The 21,432-nt window shown below is 39.7% G+C and overlaps 1 protein-coding gene across 19 annotated transcripts in view; it reads right to left on the bottom strand.

Annotated features, from left to right (window-relative positions):
* Positions 1-21,432, bottom strand: part of NEB (nebulin) — a 208,696-nt gene that overhangs the window by 75,931 nt on the left and 111,333 nt on the right. For all 19 annotated transcript variants that reach the window (XM_078376624.1, XM_078376634.1, XM_078376635.1 and 16 more), the window contains 23 exons: positions 21,353-21,432; positions 21,119-21,223; positions 19,756-19,863; positions 18,567-18,878; positions 14,631-14,834; positions 14,348-14,452; positions 12,858-12,962; positions 11,013-11,324; positions 10,294-10,398; positions 9,331-9,429; positions 8,109-8,210; positions 7,339-7,446; positions 6,112-6,423; positions 5,838-5,942; positions 5,638-5,742; positions 5,370-5,474; positions 3,348-3,455; positions 3,127-3,240; positions 2,775-2,972; positions 1,495-1,599; positions 702-806; positions 489-593; positions 71-178 (listed from right to left, as the gene is read on the bottom strand). The exon at positions 21,353-21,432 is cut by the window's right edge and continues 124 nt beyond it. In XM_078376624.1, coding sequence (XP_078232750.1) covers positions 71-178; positions 489-593; positions 702-806; positions 1,495-1,599; positions 2,775-2,972; positions 3,127-3,240; positions 3,348-3,455; positions 5,370-5,474; positions 5,638-5,742; positions 5,838-5,942; positions 6,112-6,423; positions 7,339-7,446; positions 8,109-8,210; positions 9,331-9,429; positions 10,294-10,398; positions 11,013-11,324; positions 12,858-12,962; positions 14,348-14,452; positions 14,631-14,834; positions 18,567-18,878; positions 19,756-19,863; positions 21,119-21,223; positions 21,353-21,432 — 3,215 coding nt within the window. The remainder of the gene's footprint in view (positions 1-70; positions 179-488; positions 594-701; positions 807-1,494; positions 1,600-2,774; positions 2,973-3,126; positions 3,241-3,347; positions 3,456-5,369; positions 5,475-5,637; positions 5,743-5,837; positions 5,943-6,111; positions 6,424-7,338; positions 7,447-8,108; positions 8,211-9,330; positions 9,430-10,293; positions 10,399-11,012; positions 11,325-12,857; positions 12,963-14,347; positions 14,453-14,630; positions 14,835-18,566; positions 18,879-19,755; positions 19,864-21,118; positions 21,224-21,352) is intronic.

Genomic DNA, 21,432 nt, shown 5'->3' with positions numbered 1-21,432 from the left:
CCCACTGCGCTTACGGATGTTCCATTTAAGCCATTACCCCTTTAGAAATGCATTGCTCAGGTAGACTTACAATGCTGGCGTTATACTTCAGTTCTTTGGCACGAGCCAGTGGCACAGCATCAGGAGGCAACGTGAAGCTGATGGACTTCACTTTGTCCCAGGCTTTCTTGTACAAGTTCTGGAGTAGAAAGAATCGAAACTTCTGCATATATCCTGAATACAATCTACTTCAGTATAATACAATATTAGTATAACGATTAGCAACTACTTATCTAGGCTTCAGAGGGTCTAAGATATTTTAGTATCATCTTCTACAATACCCCAAGTTTCTTATCAAGACTGAGAGGCTGCAAGATTCATACTGCTAGCAGCCATCTTGCATGGTGTTTAACAATATCTATTGCTTAAAACCATTCATAAGACCTTGCCCCCCATTCCCAAACAAGGTCATCTTGTGATTCCTTTGGCAATACAGTGAAAACACTCACACTGCTGTAAAGATACTTAAGTTTCACAATCCTTTCACGATCTGCCGTTTCCACCACTGTTGTATACTGGTCCTTGATTTTATGGTATTCTTTCTTGTATTTCAGCTGTGATCAAAGGATAGTTCAAGCATTAATTCAGTTTGAGCGAACTGCAGAAAATAAAAGGAGATCAAGGGAGGAACTTGGGTGGAGAAAGCAAGGACAGTGGCTTACATCGCTAGCATTGATGCCACTCTGGACGGCAGTTACGTAGATGGGAGTATCCATGATCACACCATAATTCTTCAAATTGTCTTTTCCTGCTTTTGTGTATAGCAGCTGCAAAACAAAGGCAAAAGAAAGCATTAGTACCTTGAGCAGTTGCACTGTTTAATTAGCTATGGACATACTAGGTAGAAATGCAATTTTTTTTTTACTTTGATTTTTTTGGCAGGTGGAATTATCTTAGTGTCACGGACCAACAGAAACTAGCCAGAGGTGTTCTAAAGATTAGCTAATGCAACCATGGTGCAGGTGTAGACAAAGTGCAACTCTCCAGATGTTGCTGGACTCCTGGTTCCCACTGTTCTTCCCTGCTGGCTGTCCTTGAAAGGGCTGATGGAAGCTGCTACCGAAGAATACTTTGAGGGCTGCACTTTGCCCATGCTTGACCAAGCACTTCCATAGAAGCTTACACATTTTATTGTTTACAGTAACAAAGGTTGCTTTCCTCCAAGGAAGGACAGAAAGCCCTCTTTTAATGCACTTATCTATTGAGAAACCCCAAAGGTTCTAGGAAATAATCTCATCTTGAGCCAGGTGCCTCTTGCCCATTATTGTCTGTTCTGCTGAGCAATGTCTCCAAAATCTCAGGCGCACATCTGTCCTAAATGTGCTCCCAGATATCCCCTCGTTCCTCTATAAATGAGATACAGGGCTTCCCTGGACCAACCAAATTCTTAAAAAGCCTTGCACTGCTGCCAGTCCTCCTCTTTCTTCTTCACTAATACAAAACACATTTGCTTACCTGACTCTGTAGATCGTAGGACTTCTTAGCATGCAGGATTTGGGGAGTGTCCCAAACATAGCATCCAATCCCCTTCAGCCATGTCAAGTCATCCTTATATACAACCTGCAAATGAGAGAGTTAAAACAGGAATGATTTAGATGACAGGCAAACCCCTCCTTGTGTTTCATCACACATTACACTGGCATCTCCAGTCATGGCACATTTTGGATCCAGTGCAAATGTAAATAAGAAGTGGATATACCGAAGTGTACGTGATGTGCTTATTGCTGTTACCAGCAAAGTGGGAATATCTGCAGAAGCTGCAAAAGCTGTTTCCACTTGTAAGAGAATAGTAGTTAATATTTATATCGAGGAATAATGTATTCAAAGCATGTTACATTAATTATCGCAGTAATCTAGGTAGGCAAATGTTCTTCTACTTACTAGGACAGAAAAGAGAAAGAAATTTGCTGCATCTCACCCAGTTCACTATCTTATCTCAACCACACATTTCTGGGAATCTAACATGAAGGGCACAAGGCCAGCCCTACCATTGAGAGGACTAGGGCAGTCACCGCAGGCCACAGGTACTGGGAAATGGCAGTAGAATGCTGGAAGGGAACGCTAGGTACCCAATGGCCTGCCCTGGCCCTCTTGAACTAGCCTGCAGCTGTCAAGCACAGTGGAGAACACAGTGGTCAGTGCTGAAGAAAGAGTCAATTACAATCCAAGTGGCCTTTGTACATAGAATGCGAAGGAGCACCACCTTGTTCTTTGCTGCAGATGGCACAGTGTCCTGGGTCAGCCTTATAGAGTAGAGGTTCCTAACCTTGGGTCCTCAGATGTTCTTGGACTAAAACTCCCAGAAGCCTTCACCACTAGCTGTGTTGGCCAGAATTTCTGGGAATTGTAGTCCAATACCATCCAGGGACCCAAAGTTGGGAACCACTGCTGTAGGGGATGAAAGGTGTCAGTCCTCTCCTTGATGTATCTCCATAGCAACTGGTGTTTAGTGGCATATGGCCTCAGAACACAGGGGCTCAGCTTCACCATCACCGATAATAACTTTTGAGACATTTATCCTTCAAGAATCTGGCCGTAGCACTGAGGGAGTGAACATTCTCCATACTGTTTAATGAAAAGCTCATGCAGAAAGTTCTGACCTAGTGTCTACCTGGTTCAGAATCACACTATAGCTCTCCAGCAGGCAAAAGTGTGAGTCATTTGTACGTAGGCTTTCTCTATTTATTTAAAGGAAAAAATAAAATATGTTTCCAAGGGTAAAGATTGATACCTACATCACTTAGAATTTCCTGAGCTCTTTTGGCTAGAATAACATGATTCTCTTCAGGTAAACAGTTCCACTGGTGCAGGTAGGTTCGATATTCAAGGTCACTGAGGATATATTGGCATTTCTTAGCCAGCACATGATTGATCATGTCACTTGGGATATGAATGTGTGCCTTGGTGTCCTCATAATTCTTCCGGTAGGCCAACTAAAAAAAAAAAGCAGAATATTAATGTAGAAAACATTATCACACATGCATTCCCCACCTGCACCCCCCACATTGGGTAACCGTTCAGCTGTAACGATTTTGAGTCAAGGAAGAACCCCACCCAATGAAAGAAGAAGGGGGCAAAACTCCTTACCGCACTTCTTATTTTTTGGAAAGCAAGAGAATGGACAACGCTAGGGAAGTCATCTATCTTAGCTCCAGCCAGATAGTGTCCCTTCAGCTTCTCGTACACTTCTTTGTATTTCAGCTGGAATACGCAAACATGGGATATGTTAGATAAGAAAAATCACAGTCCGGGGGGGGGGGAAGGAGGAGAGATATCACAATTAACGATAAAGCAATGTTTGCACAAACCTGACTGTTAATGTGATCAGCATGTTTGGCGCCAACAATGGGGATGTAGTCTGGAGGCAGCGTATACCCAATGGGCTTGATGGATTCCCATGAATCCTTATACACATACTATATGATGAAAAGAGGGACATTAATGAAGTGATACATTTTACGGCAGATGTAAACGTCTGTTCATTGAAGCAATCAAACAAGCAAACCGTGAAGCAAGATTCTTCTACTTCTATAGGCCAAAATTCTCTTCCTTTAATTTTTCTATGGAACTACACAATATGTTGTTTTTGCTTTTGTTTTAATTTTATTGAAAGAACATGCCATCATCAGCAACAAAATAAAAAGAGTCTTTTACCAGAAATATATCATCTGATATAGTAACTCCACACTATTGCAATCTGTATCAGATTAGAATATCGCACCAAAGATTGGCAAGGGAGGCTGGTGGAAAACAAGTCATCTCATTCTTACTAACATAATAAATAAAAGGAAACCACATTTGGAAAAAAATCATCTGGGGAGTATGGTTGCTTAAGTAATCTGAACTGATGAGTTGATCTTTCCATTAGGGCAGTAGGCCATATTCTATATCTCCATGCATATAAAGTTAAATTAGAAATTCCCTCCCAGCTTGCGGCAATTTCTAAAATTGCTGCCATATAGAAAAATACAATTAATTGTTTGTGCATTCACTATTTCTTAAGGCCTGAAAATAAGGACAGAAGGACTAAATTTGGTGACCTGATGATTTTTTTCCCCATTGATCAGTTCTGTTTCTGTAAAAACCCTGGACCAAAACCAGCTGGATTGGAGGACATATGTCCACCACATAGGAAAGTACATATCAATAATTTAAACATGTGCTTATCAGCTTACACTCATTTATTTTCACAAGCTATACATGAAGCTGCTGTTTCCTGACTGAACTTATTTGTCTCTCCAAGTAACGGGATGGTGAAGGGTGCTGATGGTTTAAGTTTTGTTCGCACTGATGTGAAGAGCGCTAGCTTGGGGCAGGTCCCATTTTGATTGAGTGAAGACGCCTCTCTCACAGAGGGGTAGACAGCTTCCAAAGACTGAGAGCAGCCCCTTGGCCATCACTTGGACCTTGGAGGGCTTCCTCCATGATCCCCATCCTCCCAGATTTTTCCCACACATATGTATTGAAAAGACGTTCCTTGCGTTCTCTGTAGTAGCCATTTTTAAAAAAGTAAATTTGGGGGTGCCAGGGAGCCCTCAGAAAAGGCAGAATTGTCCTCCCCACCACCTAGAGCACACAAGAGGACTTTTTGGCTGTCATTTCTTTTCTCTAAAAACTATAAAAATGTTTGTGTGTTTGTGGAGGAGGGGGTGCTAGGAGCACTCCATATGGCCCACCCCATATCTAGTGGGTCACCCAATGTTCTTCCTTCCTCAGTCTTAGCTTGAAGATGCCAGGGAGTGAATCCAAGACCCTCTGTTGGCAAATGTTCTGCCAAAGAAATGGCTTATCCCCCAATGCATGAACTTGGGAGGCAGAGACTTGCCGAGGGGAACAACCATGCATTGGGACTCGAGATCACTAAAAGTAGCTAGCACATTTTTATTTTATGTTATTAAAAAAAACCAAATGGGCAATGGTGTTTATTATACCAAAGAGTCTTGCAGCACCTGTAAGACTAAAATACAGATTGTGGCCTAATCTTTCACAGACTAGTCCATACTGTGGGTTGCAGTCCACACCACTTTATAACCTGTTAAATTTGCCAGTCTTTCAAATGTGTTCTCACACAATATACTCACTCTAGAAGTCTGAAAATTGATTAGAAACAGGCTTCCTCTGAAAACAAGGGCAGAACAGTGATAGTGGCAGCCCATAGTCAAAATGTGAGGTGTATAGAGATGGGGAATTTCAATAGTCACATAAGTAAACAAAAAAACAAAAACCTGAAGATAAACACACACAGAATGGCCTCACAGTTCTAAGCAACAAAAATACAGTTTGTACCTTCCAAATTAAATCTCAGAAGACCCAAACCACCTCAAACTTACATCACTGTAGAGCTTAGACATCTCTCTAGCATGACTCAGGGCTGGAGTGTCATCAGAACCAATATAGTGGCCCCTTTCTTGGTTAAATGTTTCTTTGTATTTCAGCTAAAAATAAAATTGAAATGTGGTGTTAATAATCCAGATGCATTTTACCATATTTAACATTTACTCATTTCTTTCTTCAGTAATTTGTACAAACTACTGCAGCCACATTTTAAGAGAAAATATTTGATTCACTCAACAATTCTATTTTAAAAGGGATGCTTACATCACTCTGATTGATTGAGTTTGCTTTTGCTAAAACAACATCCGGGGGGTCTTCCACAGGAGTGAAATTGGCAAAATTATCAATGGCTTCCTTTATGTAGAGCCGCTGTAGAAAAAGATGATAAGATGATAATCATTAACAACACTTATAGAAAATGAACAGGATGCTACTGTGTATACGTATGAAAAAAGTTATTTTACCTTGTTTATCAAGTCCTGAGCCTTCTTCACTTTCCGGTGCTCCACTGAATCTAATGGGATCCAACCACAGCCACGGATCCATTCCAGATCAGATTTATAAATGTTCTGTAAAAATGAAAAACATGATAAAGAGAGCTATTTACATCTATGCAAAAAAACCAATACATCTAAGCCTTTTAAAAAAATCTAACAAATGATATATCTCTTATGTCTACTGGTAGGTCGGATTCCTAAATAAATTAAATGTTCACAAACTAATTACATAATTACTTACATCACTCTGAAGGTCATAAGCTTTCCTTGCTTGGATGCAGTCATTCTGATCAGGATGACATGTCCATTCATGAAGGTAATGACGATATGGAATTTCACTGACCACATGCTGGCAATCTCTGGCTGCAATGACTGATAGTATGTCTGGAGGTATGTGAATTTTAGACTTGGTCTTGTTGTATGCATCTTTGTACAATCGGTCATTCTGGATCTTGCCAGCATGCTCAAACCACACCAGTTTCGGGTCTTCTCTCATATTATTGACTCCAACGTAGTGACCCCTTTGGTTCACGTAATCTGCCTTGTATTTTAGCTGAAAAGGGAGAACACAGATACTTGAAATGTATACACTAGATTCCCCCCCCCCCCCCCCATTCTAAATGACTCAAGCATTCTTACTGAGATACATTGGCTGGAATCCTACTGGTGCTTACATAAGGCTTGCATAACTTTTCTTGCAGCTAATTGTAGGTAACTGATGATTGGCCAGGGAACATCCCAGTTGCTTAATCAGGGGAGTAACCCGCTAGGTGAATGAGATACATCCTAGCACTTTGTCAATTTGCAGCAATTAGAGAACACAAGTTCATAAATCTTACTTGAACACCAGTAGGATTCCAGTTATTATATTGTGTTCATGTTATAGTAGTTTATGGCTTTGATGGCCCGCATTCTTTAAAAGTGTAAAACAATCCACGGGCGGGGGGGGGGGAGACAATTTGAAAAGGAGTAAGCTATTGAGGAGAGAACTAGACAACAGATTTAGCATGTCATTAATAATAGAATAGTGAAGTTGAAAGGGGCCTATAAGGCCATCAAATCCAACCCCTTGCTTGATGCAGGAAAACAAATAATTAGAAGCAGAACTCCTTGAAAACATTGTTTCTCCCAAATGGAGCTTGCCTCAATCTGCATTTTGCAAATAGCTTGCTTCTTGGATTGGCATCAGGAGACAAACCCAGACTGCATTTGTGAGTCTGAGGCACACAGTTGTGGAGGATTTGCATGCACATTGCAAGAGCAAAACATTGCAAGAGCAAAACATTGCAAGAGCAAAAAATACACATTTCCCTTAAAGTGCATTTTGACCCTCAAGTCAGAGGTTTGGACCTCACTGCCAGTTTAGAAGGTTTACAAGAGTGGTCTTTTAGGCCAGATGGGCGGGGTATAAATCAAATAAATAAATAAATAAATAAAATAATGTTGCAAGGAGCTGAAGAGATTTTACCTCACTTTGGACGTCACTTGAATGCTTGGCGTGAACGAGAGGCACACTGTCAGGAGGCAAAAGATAACCAGTCGCTTTCTCTTTCTCCCAGTTTTCTTTGTACAGATGCTGAAATAAGAGAGTTAAGAGTGCGAGAGTTTATGACAATTCGAATCATTATAACCACCACTGTTCCCATTTTAAAAACAGGTGAACCTCAAAGACCATAAATACTTGGACTGCTTCTAGAATTCAGGCATGTCACCAAAACGAAGCTACAGAGCAGCCCTTCCCAACCTTGGGTAACCCAGGTGTTCTTGTACTGCAACTCCCAGAAAACCTGACCAGCACAGCTGGTGATGAAGGCTTCTGTGAACTGCAGTTCAAGAAAACCTGGATTACTTAAGATTAGGAATCATTGCTCTAGAGAAACAAGAAGGAAGTAATAGCATTCTTGGAAAATCCTTAAGGCTTGTAGTAAAAAATGGAGATGTGGAAAGGGAGAGAATTGGAATAAAACTAAAACAAGCCAAAGAAGAACACTTACAGTACATTCAGTGTTGAGTGTTTGGTAGTGGTGGGTGGGGATAAGTATAGAGTAACCTGAAAGAAGACATGGCTATCTGAATACTGACATAAGTGTTCTGTGCTGGTCCCACTCACTTTATCTCTAGAGCAACATTTGACTGCCTCACATGGGATTCAGCCCTAATTCCTTGTACTCCACCATAACTTCCATCAAAGCTAAAGACCTCTCGGCTCTCCACTGTTCCTATGAAGAGAGTACGTACGTGATTGAGAATCCTGGCTGCTTCTTTAGCTGCTTCCAGTTGTGGTGTCTCTGTTAATGTATAATTTGCCTTGGTGTTATTCCATTCCTGATGGTACTTAATCTGAAAAAAGAGAAAATAAACACATAAAGGTATTACAGACTGGCAAGTTACGTAGGTGAGGAAATTAGCTGTCAATAATAAAGCACACTGCACAGGCAGCAGTCTGGTCCCATAGGGTATTTTGTTTCTTGTGGTTGAGAAAAAACATGACTGAATGGTGGCATGGAACCATGACCTAGGTAGGAAAAAGCTGGTTTTCAAAACTTTGAACTTATTCTACTGAGTTACGTGTGTTATTTCACACTGTCTTAATAACTCATATACCAGCAAGCCTGAAGGAAACTATAAATAACCCTGCGTGTTGGGCAGAGAACATCCAACGAGACAGCAACAAAGTGCGTCCCACCACCTAGACCAGCAGTTCCCAAACTTGATCCCTAGATGCTCCTGGACTGCAGCTCCCAGAAGCCTTCGCCACTAGGTCAGGTGTTCTGGGAGTTGTAGTCCTTGGAGACCCAAGGTTGGGAACTACTGATCCAAGCGTATTTTTGTAATTTCCTGATTATTTGTTGGAATATTCAAGGTTTGAGCTACAAAAATAATTATCTGGAATTCTTTAGGACTGGTACATCTTTTCTTCCTCTGACTCCAAATTTCAAGTTATAAAAATGTGGGTCTTGCTTTTTCATGCGGTAACATCTGGTAACAGCTTCTGTTGTCATCAGCTGACCTTTTATCTTTTTAAACTGTTATGAAAACCAGAGCACAGAGGATTCTGCTTCCAGAACTGTAGTTAATAGATGTGTCATACAGTTCCCTCCCTGACACCCAGTTCTGGCTTTGTATTCTAACACGTACAAAAAAATAATAATTTCCATTAATTAGCACACATTCTGCCCAGCAGCTTGTGCTCCTCTGTATAAAGAAGCTGTATAAGAACAATTCTCAACTCCTGGGCCGTCGGCACGAGAAAATGATTGTGATGAGGAGGTGACCGAGGAGTCATATAAATCTTTTTTTTTCTTTGTTAATTTATAGGGTTGTCTTGATTTGTGAAAAGCTGAATGATTTCTTTGTATAAAATGTTGCTGCCTTCTTAAAAGAATTGTGTTTTTCTTCTTCACGCATAGGCCATTTCATTTAAGTGGAAATGGAAATTAAAATCAACATTGTTACTTACGTCACTCAGTATTTCCCCACTTTGTTTGGCTGTGATATAATCAACCCTGTCAGCCACTGGAGTAAATGGCTGACTCTCAACTTTTGTACGATATAACCTCTGTAAAAAAAAAAATGAAACAATAAAATATGGTCAAATAATTGATCATACCAACAGTGAGTGTAACACAAGAGAGACAACTGAGGAAGAAAACATGCAGGGGCTTAGACTATCTTTCTGCAAGAAATTTGTTGTCACTACTTTGCTTTTCATTTTCTTGTATCTACTCTTCTGTCTAGAGTAGACTGAAGGTAAAACTAGATGTTGAGAGGAATCCACCTTCACTGTGCACATTTCCTGTGATTAAGCCATGTTTCCTCCCCCAACGGGATTTCATCAAGAGATGTGTGCCTTGGTTATATCAGACTTGCTCATACAGTATTTATTTTCCAATTATAATTGCAAGACAGATCAAATAAAATTCAAGATACAAAAGATGAGGGAAATCATACACAATGACAAGCAGATGTATTTTACCACTTGGTGGAGCACCTCTTCTAAAAATATGCTAGTCATCTCATCTAGCTTAACCCTCACAACTAAGCCATTAACGCTGAGTTAAGAGCTCTACTCTTCTGAGAAGGAACTGTTTTTGACATCTTGAGAAAGTGGGGAGAAAGTTTTATATCCTAAAACAGCCAAATCAAAGACAGAGCAGCAAAAAATAGACTCTGTCTAGAGGGGTGGGGTAGAAGTCAAATAAGTAAGTAAGTAAGTAAGTAAGTAAGTAAGTAAGTAAGTAAGTAAGTAAGTAAGTAAGTAAGTAAGTAAGTAAGTACGTAAGTAAGTACGTAAGTACGTAAATAAATAAATAAATAAATAAATAAATAAATAAATAAATAAATAAATAAATAAATATGTCAGTTTTTTTAAAAAAAATTGAAACAAAGATATATTTCTGGGAGGTACTGTAATTATTATTACCTCACTTAAAATATCCTGAGCATGTTTGACATGGTTGACAGAAACTGAGTCATTTGGCAACCAACCAATTCCACGTATCCATTCCAGGTCAGATTTATAAACAGCCTGTATAAATAAAAATAAAATGGAAAGTTATTTGCAACATGTTTATTTTTGCCTGCACTGTTACATATTCAGGTTGACTGCTTTTATCTCAACAGATGAAACTGAGATACATTTGTAATGTTCTACAAAAGGTGTCAAGGAATAGGAAATTGAAAAGAGGAAATAATCAGGCACAAGATACTCTGGGAAATAGTATTACTATCCTATACTTAGTTATACTTGCTGTCAATAAGCATTCTGATATAACTATAAGCCACAAATATTTATCTATGGTAATGTAAAGAATAATGTCAGACTTCAAATTCATACCAAACAGAAATCAATATGATCTATTTGTATGGATATGTATGTTTGCTTGTGGTCTGAATTTATAATTTAAATAATAGAGTATATACTAGTCTGGCTGTTGGTCAAACAATACTAAATTTCCCTCATGTAGCTACATAAAATAATGCATTTAATAAGTATCACTTCACAAAAGTAAACATTTATTACCTACATGAAGACATATAATGCCCAGCTCAGATTACTATACAGCCAACAATAGTAGTTTACCAAATGCCATGAGAAATTAAAAAGAGAAGGAAATCAAAAGTCTATAACTTTCTACTCACATCACTCTGTAGCTCATAAGCTTTCTTGGCTTGGATGACGTCGTTCTGGTCAGGCAAACATGTCCACTCGTGCAGATAGTGGCGGTAGTCAATATCACTAACCAGCTTCTGACACTTCTTGGCCAACAAGATGGACAGCATGTCCACTGGACTGTTGAACCTAGTCTTATATTTCTCAAAATGCTTCTTGTACTCTCTTTCACTTTGCATTTTGGCCACCTTCATTGCCAGCACCATCTTGGGGTCATCATAGATGTCTCGGCATCCCACATGGTGTCCAAGTTGCTTACGGTAACCTTCTTTGTATTTGTACTGATAACATTTTAAAGAAATTTAAAGGAATTATAATTTTTACCTATGATATCTTAGGCGAGAGAAGGGTTTGCAAAAATCCTAAATATCTTACTCATCTATTAAACTAATAGTGCAGTTCCCAACTAAGTAAGATGCTTGAGGTCCAGTTAAATATGACACGAGGGCCACTAAAGCTGTGATAAATCCAAATCCCTCTCACCTTAGAAATTAGTTATTTTTGCTGACATATTAGTTACTGTACATTCCTTGCCTGAAGGAAGTTTGTATTTGGCATAATTTGACTCCTACGTCACTCTACCCCAGTGGTGTCGAACTGTGGCCCTCCAGATGTTCTTGGACTTCAACTCCCAGAAGCCTTCACCACCACCTCTGCTGGCCAGGATTTCTGGGAGTTGAAGGCCAAGAACATCTGGAGGGCCACAGTTCGACACCACTGCTCTAACCCTTCTCTTCCCCTTTTGATGGCTAGCAGATTTTAGCCAGTGGAGCTATTCTACTGGCAGATCCCTCCGATGGCAGATCTGCGAGATCAGCCAGTAGAACCTTAACGTAAATACATAACTGGTTTCTATGGAAGCTTTCGGCTTTATATATTAAGAGGAAAAGGGGAACATTTTTAGTGAGAAATGGCAAATCAAAAAGAAGCTAGACAAATTGGGCTTAAGATTTAAAAGAAACTATGAATTTGAGGGTTTAAATCTCATGGTGGGAGTATCCAACTGTTGTGTCTCCACTGACAGAAGCCATTCATCAGTGAAAAGGGGGGAAAAGTTGGAACAAACTGAGCAAAGGGGAAGGAAGAAACCCCCCAGGCATTGCATTCCTCTCCATGCTACTGAAAAGCATCTGTCAGTAGAGAGACACCAATGGGAAGCATTCCATGTTTAACTATGCTAAGTTTGGCTCAGTGTAAATGCTTGAATTTGATATTACAATGCATTCGCGTTTTGCATTTTATGAATCTAGAATTCCACATATATCAGTTACTAATATCTTACATTTTCCCTAAATTGTTTACCTGTACTTGAACAAGAAAATAAAACACAACTGTTCCCATTTTCTAACTTGGGCATCATAAATAACAAGTTACTCAGAAAACACTCTATATGTCCAACATACCAAATGGCAACTAATCTTTAATATCCCATCATCTCCTGCTTTCTCTGAGTTGCACACTCAAAACTTGAATATCTAAGAACAGAAATCTATGCTTGTCTTATCACAAGAAAATCTAAGCTTGTCTTATCCTGAGTTTAGTGCAATGTACAGAAGTGCAGTTTTAAATGACTATCTTTTCTGCATTGGTTGGGGATAAATCTAATTGAACAGTGGGACATCTATATTCTGCTTTGGAAAGTTTCCTGATATAAAACTTGGGCTATTTGAAAGGATATATATGGGCCTTACTTTTGCTTGGCTTTAACATATGGCATTTTCTGTTTCCTGCATTTTTATTTCATTTAATCTGACTCAAAGATCTAGAAACAGTGAAATTCCAACCCCGCAGCAAAATTCCATTTGTATGCTTACATCACTGGCAATTTCTCTAGAAGCCTTGGCTGTCTTGATTGGAACTGCATCTGCTCTGTAATCAATGTATTTCTTTATGTCGTCCCAAGCGTCTCTGTAAAGTTTCTGCAAAACAACAACATGTTATTATTGTACTCTTCACATTTTTGAAAGGTTGCCGCCTTTTAGTTTATATCTTTCTCATCACTTCTGTTTTTAACAGACTCTGTAACGCTTCTAATTTTTTTATAGCCTTCGTATCAGTTAATGTCTCCCTCATGAAGAGTGAGAGTGTATCAGCAGAGCCTAGCAACAGTGAAATGCTGTAGCTTGTGCATTGAGGTACTGGCTGAAATGACTACTTGACTTCAGGTCAAATTGTAGGAGACAGTGTCCTACATTGTAGGAGACACTGCCAATACACTAAACCAATACACTACACAATCAATATGTTTGCCACTAACCAAGGGTAAGTTTATTTATTTATTTATTCGATTTATACACCACCCATCTAGACCAATGGTCCACTCTGGGCGGCATTAGAAATTTTAAAAAAAAACAATAGGACCAATAAACATGCAAGAATCCAAGATGTTAAAAAATGTAAATATTATATGTATATAGCAGGAGGGAAAGCCTGCCTAAATAGCCATGTTTTAGGTTTGCTTTTAAAGACACCCAGAGAGGGAGCCAGGTGGATCTCAATGGGCAAGTTGTTCCAGAGGCAAGGGGCTACTGCCGAGAAGGCCCAGTTCCTCGTTCTTTCCTTCCAGGCCTCCCTCGGCATTAGGCCCCTCAGTCGCCCAGCCTGGCTAGAACGAGTGTCTCTGGCAAAGCTGGGTGGGAGAAGGCATTCTGCCAGATATTGAAGTCCTAAACCATTTAGGGCTTTATAAGCAATTGTAAGAACTTTGAAATCAACACGGAAATGAATGGGAACCAATGCAGCACAGCCAGCATGGGGGAAATATGTTGGTGCCTCTTCACCCCAGTTAGAAGTCTGGCTGCAGCATTTTGTACCATCTGAAGTTTCTGCATCAATCTCAAAGGCAGCCCCACGTAGAGTGCATTACAGTAGCCTAATCTTGAGACTACGAGCGCATGGACCAAAGTGGTAAGCGCCCTCACATCAAGATAGGTTGCAAAGATGACTAAGCTAGTGTAAGGTCAGAAACTGAGGAGTGTGTTGGCAGACGTTGATCCAAGGTATTAGAATCAGCCATTATCCTAGCTCAGTGTGACTACACTGTCAATTGCTGCTATTACTAGACCTCCACTTGTTTGATCATACAAACTAAAGCTACTATACACACAATGTTGTGGAAAAGTACAAAAAGGAACAAGTTGCCAGCCAGCATTTTCATAATGGCATTTTATAATGGAATTGAAGGCATTGTTGTACATGTTCACCATGTAACCAACTGGCAATTTCTAAAGCATCCTTAAACAGAATACCTTGACAGACACTGCAGTGATAAAACTTACAAAAAGGCAGAAAGAGCAATACTCACATTGCTCACGTTGATAGCATTTGCTCTGGAGAGCATGATTTCCGGGGTGTCTGGCATCACATGGATCATCGTTTTATCTTTATCCCACGCTTCTCTATATTTAGCCTACAAAGCAAGCAAACATTCATTATAAAACCATCCAGTGATTCCTTTTGTACAGATGCTCAAATTCTTACCTTCACAATAAGAACACAACCATATTGTGAATTAATCCAAACAGAGGCTTCACTGTGATAAAAGTATCAAATTGCTCTGTACTGCTGAAAGTAACAAATAAACATACCAGACTGAGCTGCTCAGCATTGGTTTTGGCAAGCAGGACATCTGGCGAGTCAACGATGGGGGTAAATTTCAGGCGGTCAGCAGGAGTGCGATACAGATTGTCACTCAGGATCTCCTGGGCAAATTTTACTCTCTTCACGATGGGCGACTCATCAGGCATCCATCCAACCCCTCGGAGCCATTCCAGATCTGACTTATACACAGCCTGTGAAAGAAAAGGCCAGAGAGGGAAAATAGGGGGATTCAATTTCTCTCAAAACAAACATGCTGTGTGGAGAATAAAACTAATCGGATTTTAAGGAAGTCATAACGAATATGCCTCGCTTATTTAAATGAGATTTGGGCCCTACTGACTTTTCCATGACTTGGGTCAACAAAGTTATATGAACTATATTTTCATCAAAAGCATGTAGCTGTTATGGATGTTTCAAGCACCCTCCTCCTTGACCTTTCCTTGATCTTCCACAAGCTCTCCATGCAAAAAAAGCCAAAAAATGTCATGTTCCATCCCTGATAGATTCCAAGAGCAACAGTTTTACAGATACCTCCAAATTCCTCTCAAAAACTCTAAACCTCCTACACACACTAAGAAAACCACAAAAGAAAGAAAATGGTGGTGCATACACACAGAAATGCAAAAATAATTTGTACCTTGGTCAAAGTGGTTTAGTCTCAGACATGTATTTAAAGAATTGTATTGTTAGAACAAGGGCAGGCAACCTCTGAGGGTTCAGACACCGTGTCTGTCGTTCCTCAGATTTTGCAGGGCCTTATCCCTACTTATGACACCACAACTTCCTTGACACACACTCCAAAGCCATTTTGCCTCAAGCTTGACATGCACACATTCAAACTTGCAAATAGTGGTAGTAAGGCAACAAGTTGTACAATTTAAACATACAGTGGTGCCTTGCTTAACGATGTTAATTGGTTCCAAAAAAAACATCGCTATGGGAAAACGTCGTTAAGCGAAACACCATTTCCCATAGGAATGCATTGAAAACCAGTTAATCTGTTCCAACGGGAACGGATTACCGTCCTTAAGCGAAAATCGCCATAGGAAACATCGCTAAGTGAAACAATGTTTCCCCCAACGGAAAGCCATTCAAAAGAATTGCAGCCGGCTGCAATGCTTTTGAAAGGCTTTCCGATCTCCGTTTTCACTCATTTTTAAGTGTCTTAAAATGTTTGAAACCTTTTTTAAATGCTTGGATTCGGTAGTGCAACTTGTGAAACATGTGCAAACTTATTTTGGCTTTGTTCCGAGTCTTTGTTAATTTTTGGTGATTTTTTTGTTTTCCTCATTTAAATCCATTGACCTGTCCGTTCAATGCATTTAAAGGGGAAAAACAAAAAATCACCAAAAATTAACGAAGACTCAGAACAGAGCCAAATTAAGTTTGCACATGTTTCACAAGGTGGACTACCCATTCCAAGCATTTAAAACAGGTTTCAAACATTTTAAGACACTTAAAAATGAGCGAAAATGGACATCGTTAAGTGAAAATCCCCCATAGAGAACATCGTTAAACGATGTGTAAAATTCCTCCAAGAAACACATTGTTAAGTGAATTCTTCGTTAAATGAAGCAATCGCTAAGCGAGGCACCACTGTAATTTCTTCTTCCTGGATTGTTTTAGGCCTTAGAAGGCATTTTTAAAGAAAGTGACCACTAGAAAGGGGAATTCTTCTCTGAAGGCAATGTCATTCAGATGATATTCTATTCTATTCTACAGTGGTGCCTCGCATAGCGAGGTTAATCCGTTCCGGATTAACCTTCGCTATAGCGAAACATCGCTGAACGGGACAGGGAAAGCCATTGGAACGCATTAAACATCGTTTAATGCGTTCCAAAAGGCTCCTTTACTCACCGTTTAGCGAGGTTTCCTATGGCCGGCAGCCATTTTCGCGCCCTCGTTAAGCGAAAACGCTGCGCGCGGCCATTTTGGGGCTTCCGGCGGCCATTTTGTCCGCCAAACAGCTGATCGTCGGAGCTTCGTTTTGCGAAGATCGGTAAGCGAAACGCTTACCGATCTTCGCAAAGCGAATTTCTCCCTATCTAAAGCTCGTTGAGCGATCACATTAGCGATCCAAAAAAACGGATCGCTATGCAATTTCGTCGTTATACAGTGCGCTCGTTAAGCGAGGCACCACTGTATTTTTATGTTCATGAACATGCTGGGTGAGAATTCATCTCCCTCATTTTAAAAAAAACAGTTCTGTCTCAGGCTTTCTCACATGAAAATCAAATTTTATCTTTGCCAAATGTAGGATAATATTAGCATTAACGATGAACATTGCTTGGCAGATAGTTTAGGACTGATTCCAAAGAAAAGCAATTCAGATTTTTAATATCTGAGATCAATGATCAATCTGGTCCCTCCAATAAAAATAAATAAGAAATAAAACAATTTCGAAAAAGTAGAAAGAAAAAGAATATACAAAGACCAGTTGCACTTCTCTCTCTCTCTCTCTCTCTCTCTCTCTCTCTCTCTCTCACACACACACACACACACACACACACACACCAGTCACATCAATAACCCTGGCCTATAGATACTAAAGTGATTTATATGATTCCCTATAGCTACACTGTGGGCACGGGTGCATAAGAAAGCCACAGAAATTGCCATATTCAGCAGGGAGGGACAGTTCTCTTTCAGGAGCCAATCTTTCTTCAACACAAAATAAAAATATCTCACTTGTGAAGAAAGGAGATGACCAGGTAACACACTGAAAGAACCGAAAACAAATGTCTGTGAATTCTAAAAGATTCAGAATTGTTTCGTTTGGCCTACCCCTACTGATCCCTTTTTTTAAAAAATCCCTTTGAGTTGATCACTCACACTTCCCAAAAGAGGCTGCACAAGGCCTAAAACACAGATGAGGGTTTATATTTCAGTTTCTGTGCTTTGATGACTCTTGCAGTGTGTTTCTCGTAGTGTGTATTTTTAGTGGGGGAAATCTCTCTTTTGTTTTAAAAGGTGCTTGGTTTAAAACATGTTTTGTTTAATACGTGTTTGGTTTAAAAGGTGTTTTAGACGCCAAACATTCCCCCTTTGTCTTCTCTCTCTCTCTCTCTCTTCGTGCCTAAAAGTTCAAACCTTTGTCTGAGGGGTCTGTGTACCTCAGTGATGACCTTCTTTCTTTCCTCTTTTCCCTATTGTTCTTTCCCTCCTTCCCTCCCTCCTTTCCTGCCCCTTTTTAAACCTAAGTCATCTTTTCCATTTTGAATGGCTGTTTATTGTTGTTGTAAATCACTGTTACTTTTAAATTGTTTTATTTACTTGCTGTCAGCCACCCAGATTAGTCTATGACTAGATGGGCGGGGTATAAGTATAGTCAATCAATCAATCAATCTTAGGTTAAAAAAAAAACAAGTCTCCCCCTAGTGGACGGATTTACCCTTTTGCTTTGACTTGCGACTGGCGCCTTGAGATACTACCAAAAAATAATTGGAATGGATTAATTGCATTTCAATCCATTCCTATTGGAAACAGTGCTTTGAGCTACAGCCAGTTTGAGTTACGACCATCTTCTGGAACAGATTAAGTTCATAACTCAAGGCACCAAAGTATCCGTGAGGCTCTGAGGGCCCACCAGCCTATTTTGGGAAGCCCTGCATAAGAATGACTGCTCCAGTTGGTTACTGATCAATTAGCATTTTGGTCTCAGCCCTTAGAGAAAGTAGAACTACCTAGGATACGACATAGGATACAGATCCACAGCGGCCTCCTGAGATGCGCCTCTTCAATACCTGTGATAAGTTTCCTAGCACAACTAAAGCTCGTTATTGCAAAACAATTACAAGCAGGCTCAAGAAAGCAGAAGGGGAATTGAGAGAAGAAAATCAATCACACACAAAGTATCATATGCCTTTTATTGCAACACTAATGTGGTGTGTGTGTACGCCCTTGCAAAACAGAAATATACTTACATCACTCTGGAGGTCATATGCTTTCCTTGCCTGGATGACATCATTCTGGTCTGGCAGACAAGACCACTGGTGCAGATAATGGCGATAATCGATATCGCTTACTAAAGTCTGGCATTGCTTGGCTGCTTGGATAGGCACAGCGTCAACAGGTATGGTGATCTTGGCCTTTGAATTATGGTATGCCTGCTTATATAGTCTGTCATTTTGCATCTTCAGTACTTTGGCAGCCCATGAAAGTTTAGGGTCTTCTGTTGCTGAAGGAATTCCAATGTAGTGGCCCTTCTGCTTCTCATGAGCTTCTTTATATTTGTACTGAGCAGGAAAGGGATCAAATTGTTAGAACAGAACATAAATTGTTAGAACAAGCCCCAAGGGGGAAAAACTGAGTACCTTTCCTCAGTGCTCCAGTTTTTAATAGGCTGAATAAAGACCCCTCAACAGGCTCTTCATACTATACAATAGCCAGAATCCTACTGGTGTTTGCATATGGTCTGTGTAACTTGATAATGGTCACTAATTAATGAGGCACTGAAGCATGTCTAGGATTGTGTGCTTAATCACACACCTGTCTGCACAACTTCAGCAATTAGCTGCAATTAACCATGGGAAGTTATGCAAACCCAAAGTTACTTTCTTAGTTAACCCCCTTGAATATGTTGAGTCTTACTTCCTTGTAAGCATGCAGAAGATTGCTGTCTCTATACATTCAAGAATGCTTTACCTGCTTTAGACATTACACAAGAAGTCTCTCTGGCATTTTTTTAATTTAAGTAAAAAAAAAAATTAAGCAAAAAAAAAGGTGTTGAATATTTTGGTAGTAGAAAGCACTATTTTTAATCAATGTAAAGTTTTCAAACCGTTAAAAATTCACACACAGCCCTATGTCTCCAAAATAATAATAATAAAAAAGACCAGAGCGATCCCTTTGATTTTTGAAGCAAAGGAATATTTTAACCTGTCTGACCTTAGCATTGTGTGAAAGAACAAACTTTCAAAGTCATGCACATGAAAGCATGGAAAGAAGGAGAGTATAGTTCTTAGGGTATGGCAGATACAGAGAACGGGGTTAGGCTGAAGGAATGTAATTTTGAGATAAGATTATCTGCTCCCATACAAGTATATGTATAAACTCATGACCTGAAAACATACTTTAACTCTACTTCTAAAATTGCTGTAAATGAAATCGTACCTCACTAGCAATGTCTCTGGAAGCTTTAGCGTGCTTGATTGAGATCGCGTCTGCTCTTATGTCATAACTTTTTGCCTTGGCTTCATCCCAGGCTCCAGTATAATGTTTCTGCAATCACAAATAATGCACAATTTTCTATGTAAATATAAAACACATAGTTAAACGAAATAGACATTGATTAATTGACAGTTCAATCCTGTGCATGTTTACCGCAGATATAATTCCCACTTCATTCAGTGAGTCTTACTCCCAGACAAGTAAGGAAAGGACTGCAATGTAAAAAGTGGGATAAAATGTGAATGTCTTGTAATGAGGAATGCATCCACAAAAGAAGGCTAAATGCCTCTGGCTCTCACACACATACCCATACAGAGGTTATGTGCTGATCTAGACTACAATTTATTCAGCTTGGAGGAGGAGGAAGGCGTAAGGAGACAAACTGGTATTCAGAATGCTAGAGCGGCATACAGCATTGGCCTCAATAGAGCAAGAACTATCTAGTCTGGACCACTGGTTCTTAACCTTGGGTTACTCAGGAGTTTTGGACTGCAACTCCCAGAAGCCTTCACCACCAGCTGTCCTGACTGGGGTTTCTGGGAGTTGCAGTTCAAAAGCATGCGAGTAACAAAGGTTAAGAACCACTGGTCTGGATGACTGCAATGTACTCTACATGGAGCTGCCTTTAAAAAAGACTCACAAACATAGGCCCAAATCTCTGTTGAGATTCTGTACCATTTGGGCTGCCGGTGTATTTCTGTCATACTGCAGAATTCAAATGCCAGTTTTTACCTTTAAACCCACAAACTGTTTGAGTTTAGGTTATTTGAAAGCCTGCCTAGGCCTTAATAACACTCCCTGTGAACTGAAATAACTATCCTTTATACTCCTTACTGTCCTGCCATTAAGATCCATAAAGGTCTTGGTTAGCCCTGCACTGCAGAACTTGCTTCCAAGATATCCTTATTTGTGCTGCTTCTGCCACTGTTTCATTTTAATCCTTTTACTATACATTACCTTGGCAGGGTGGTATGATTTACACATACTGTAAAGATATAAACTTCTTAAGGAACTGTTCCGATAATCATTACTATGAGTACATCGTTGTTTTTAATGAATATTGTAAACAAATCCCATACATACAAACATCACACAAACACCGGCTTTGAGAACAATTGCTAAAAAAAAATACTATAGATTTGCCAAATATATATATATATATATATATAATTGAAAGCAGTTAACAATGAAAAAACATAACCCAGCAACACTTAATAAAGTTATGAGTATATAATAAGGTTATGAGTATATAAAAAAGCACTTGACACACCCAGAGGTACAGTATATAGTTAGCTCATTCCCTTACATTGCTTATCATCAGAGCATTAAGCTTGGATTGCAGCATTCCAGGGGTATCAGCAGGAAGCTTGAACTGAGTCTTGTCCTTATCCCAGGCTTCACGATACAGATTCTGTGGATGAAGCAAAGGCCAGATCATTCTATCTCATTGTGACATTTTCTCTCATTTTTCAAAGGCGAACCACCATCCTTAACTGACATCTCACTAGTCCTTCACCGTGTTCTATGTATAGTGACCTACCTCGCTGATCTGCTGGGAATTGATCTTAGCCAAGACAACAGGTGGTGGATCTGGAATGCTGGTAAATTTCAGCGCATCCG

The sequence above is a fragment of the Pogona vitticeps genome, chromosome 1 (assembly GCF_051106095.1).
Source record: "Pogona vitticeps strain Pit_001003342236 chromosome 1, PviZW2.1, whole genome shotgun sequence".
NCBI lineage: Eukaryota > Metazoa > Chordata > Lepidosauria > Squamata > Agamidae > Pogona > Pogona vitticeps.
Note: the sequence above shows the minus strand (reverse complement) of the source record. Positions and strands in the feature narration are given on the sequence as shown.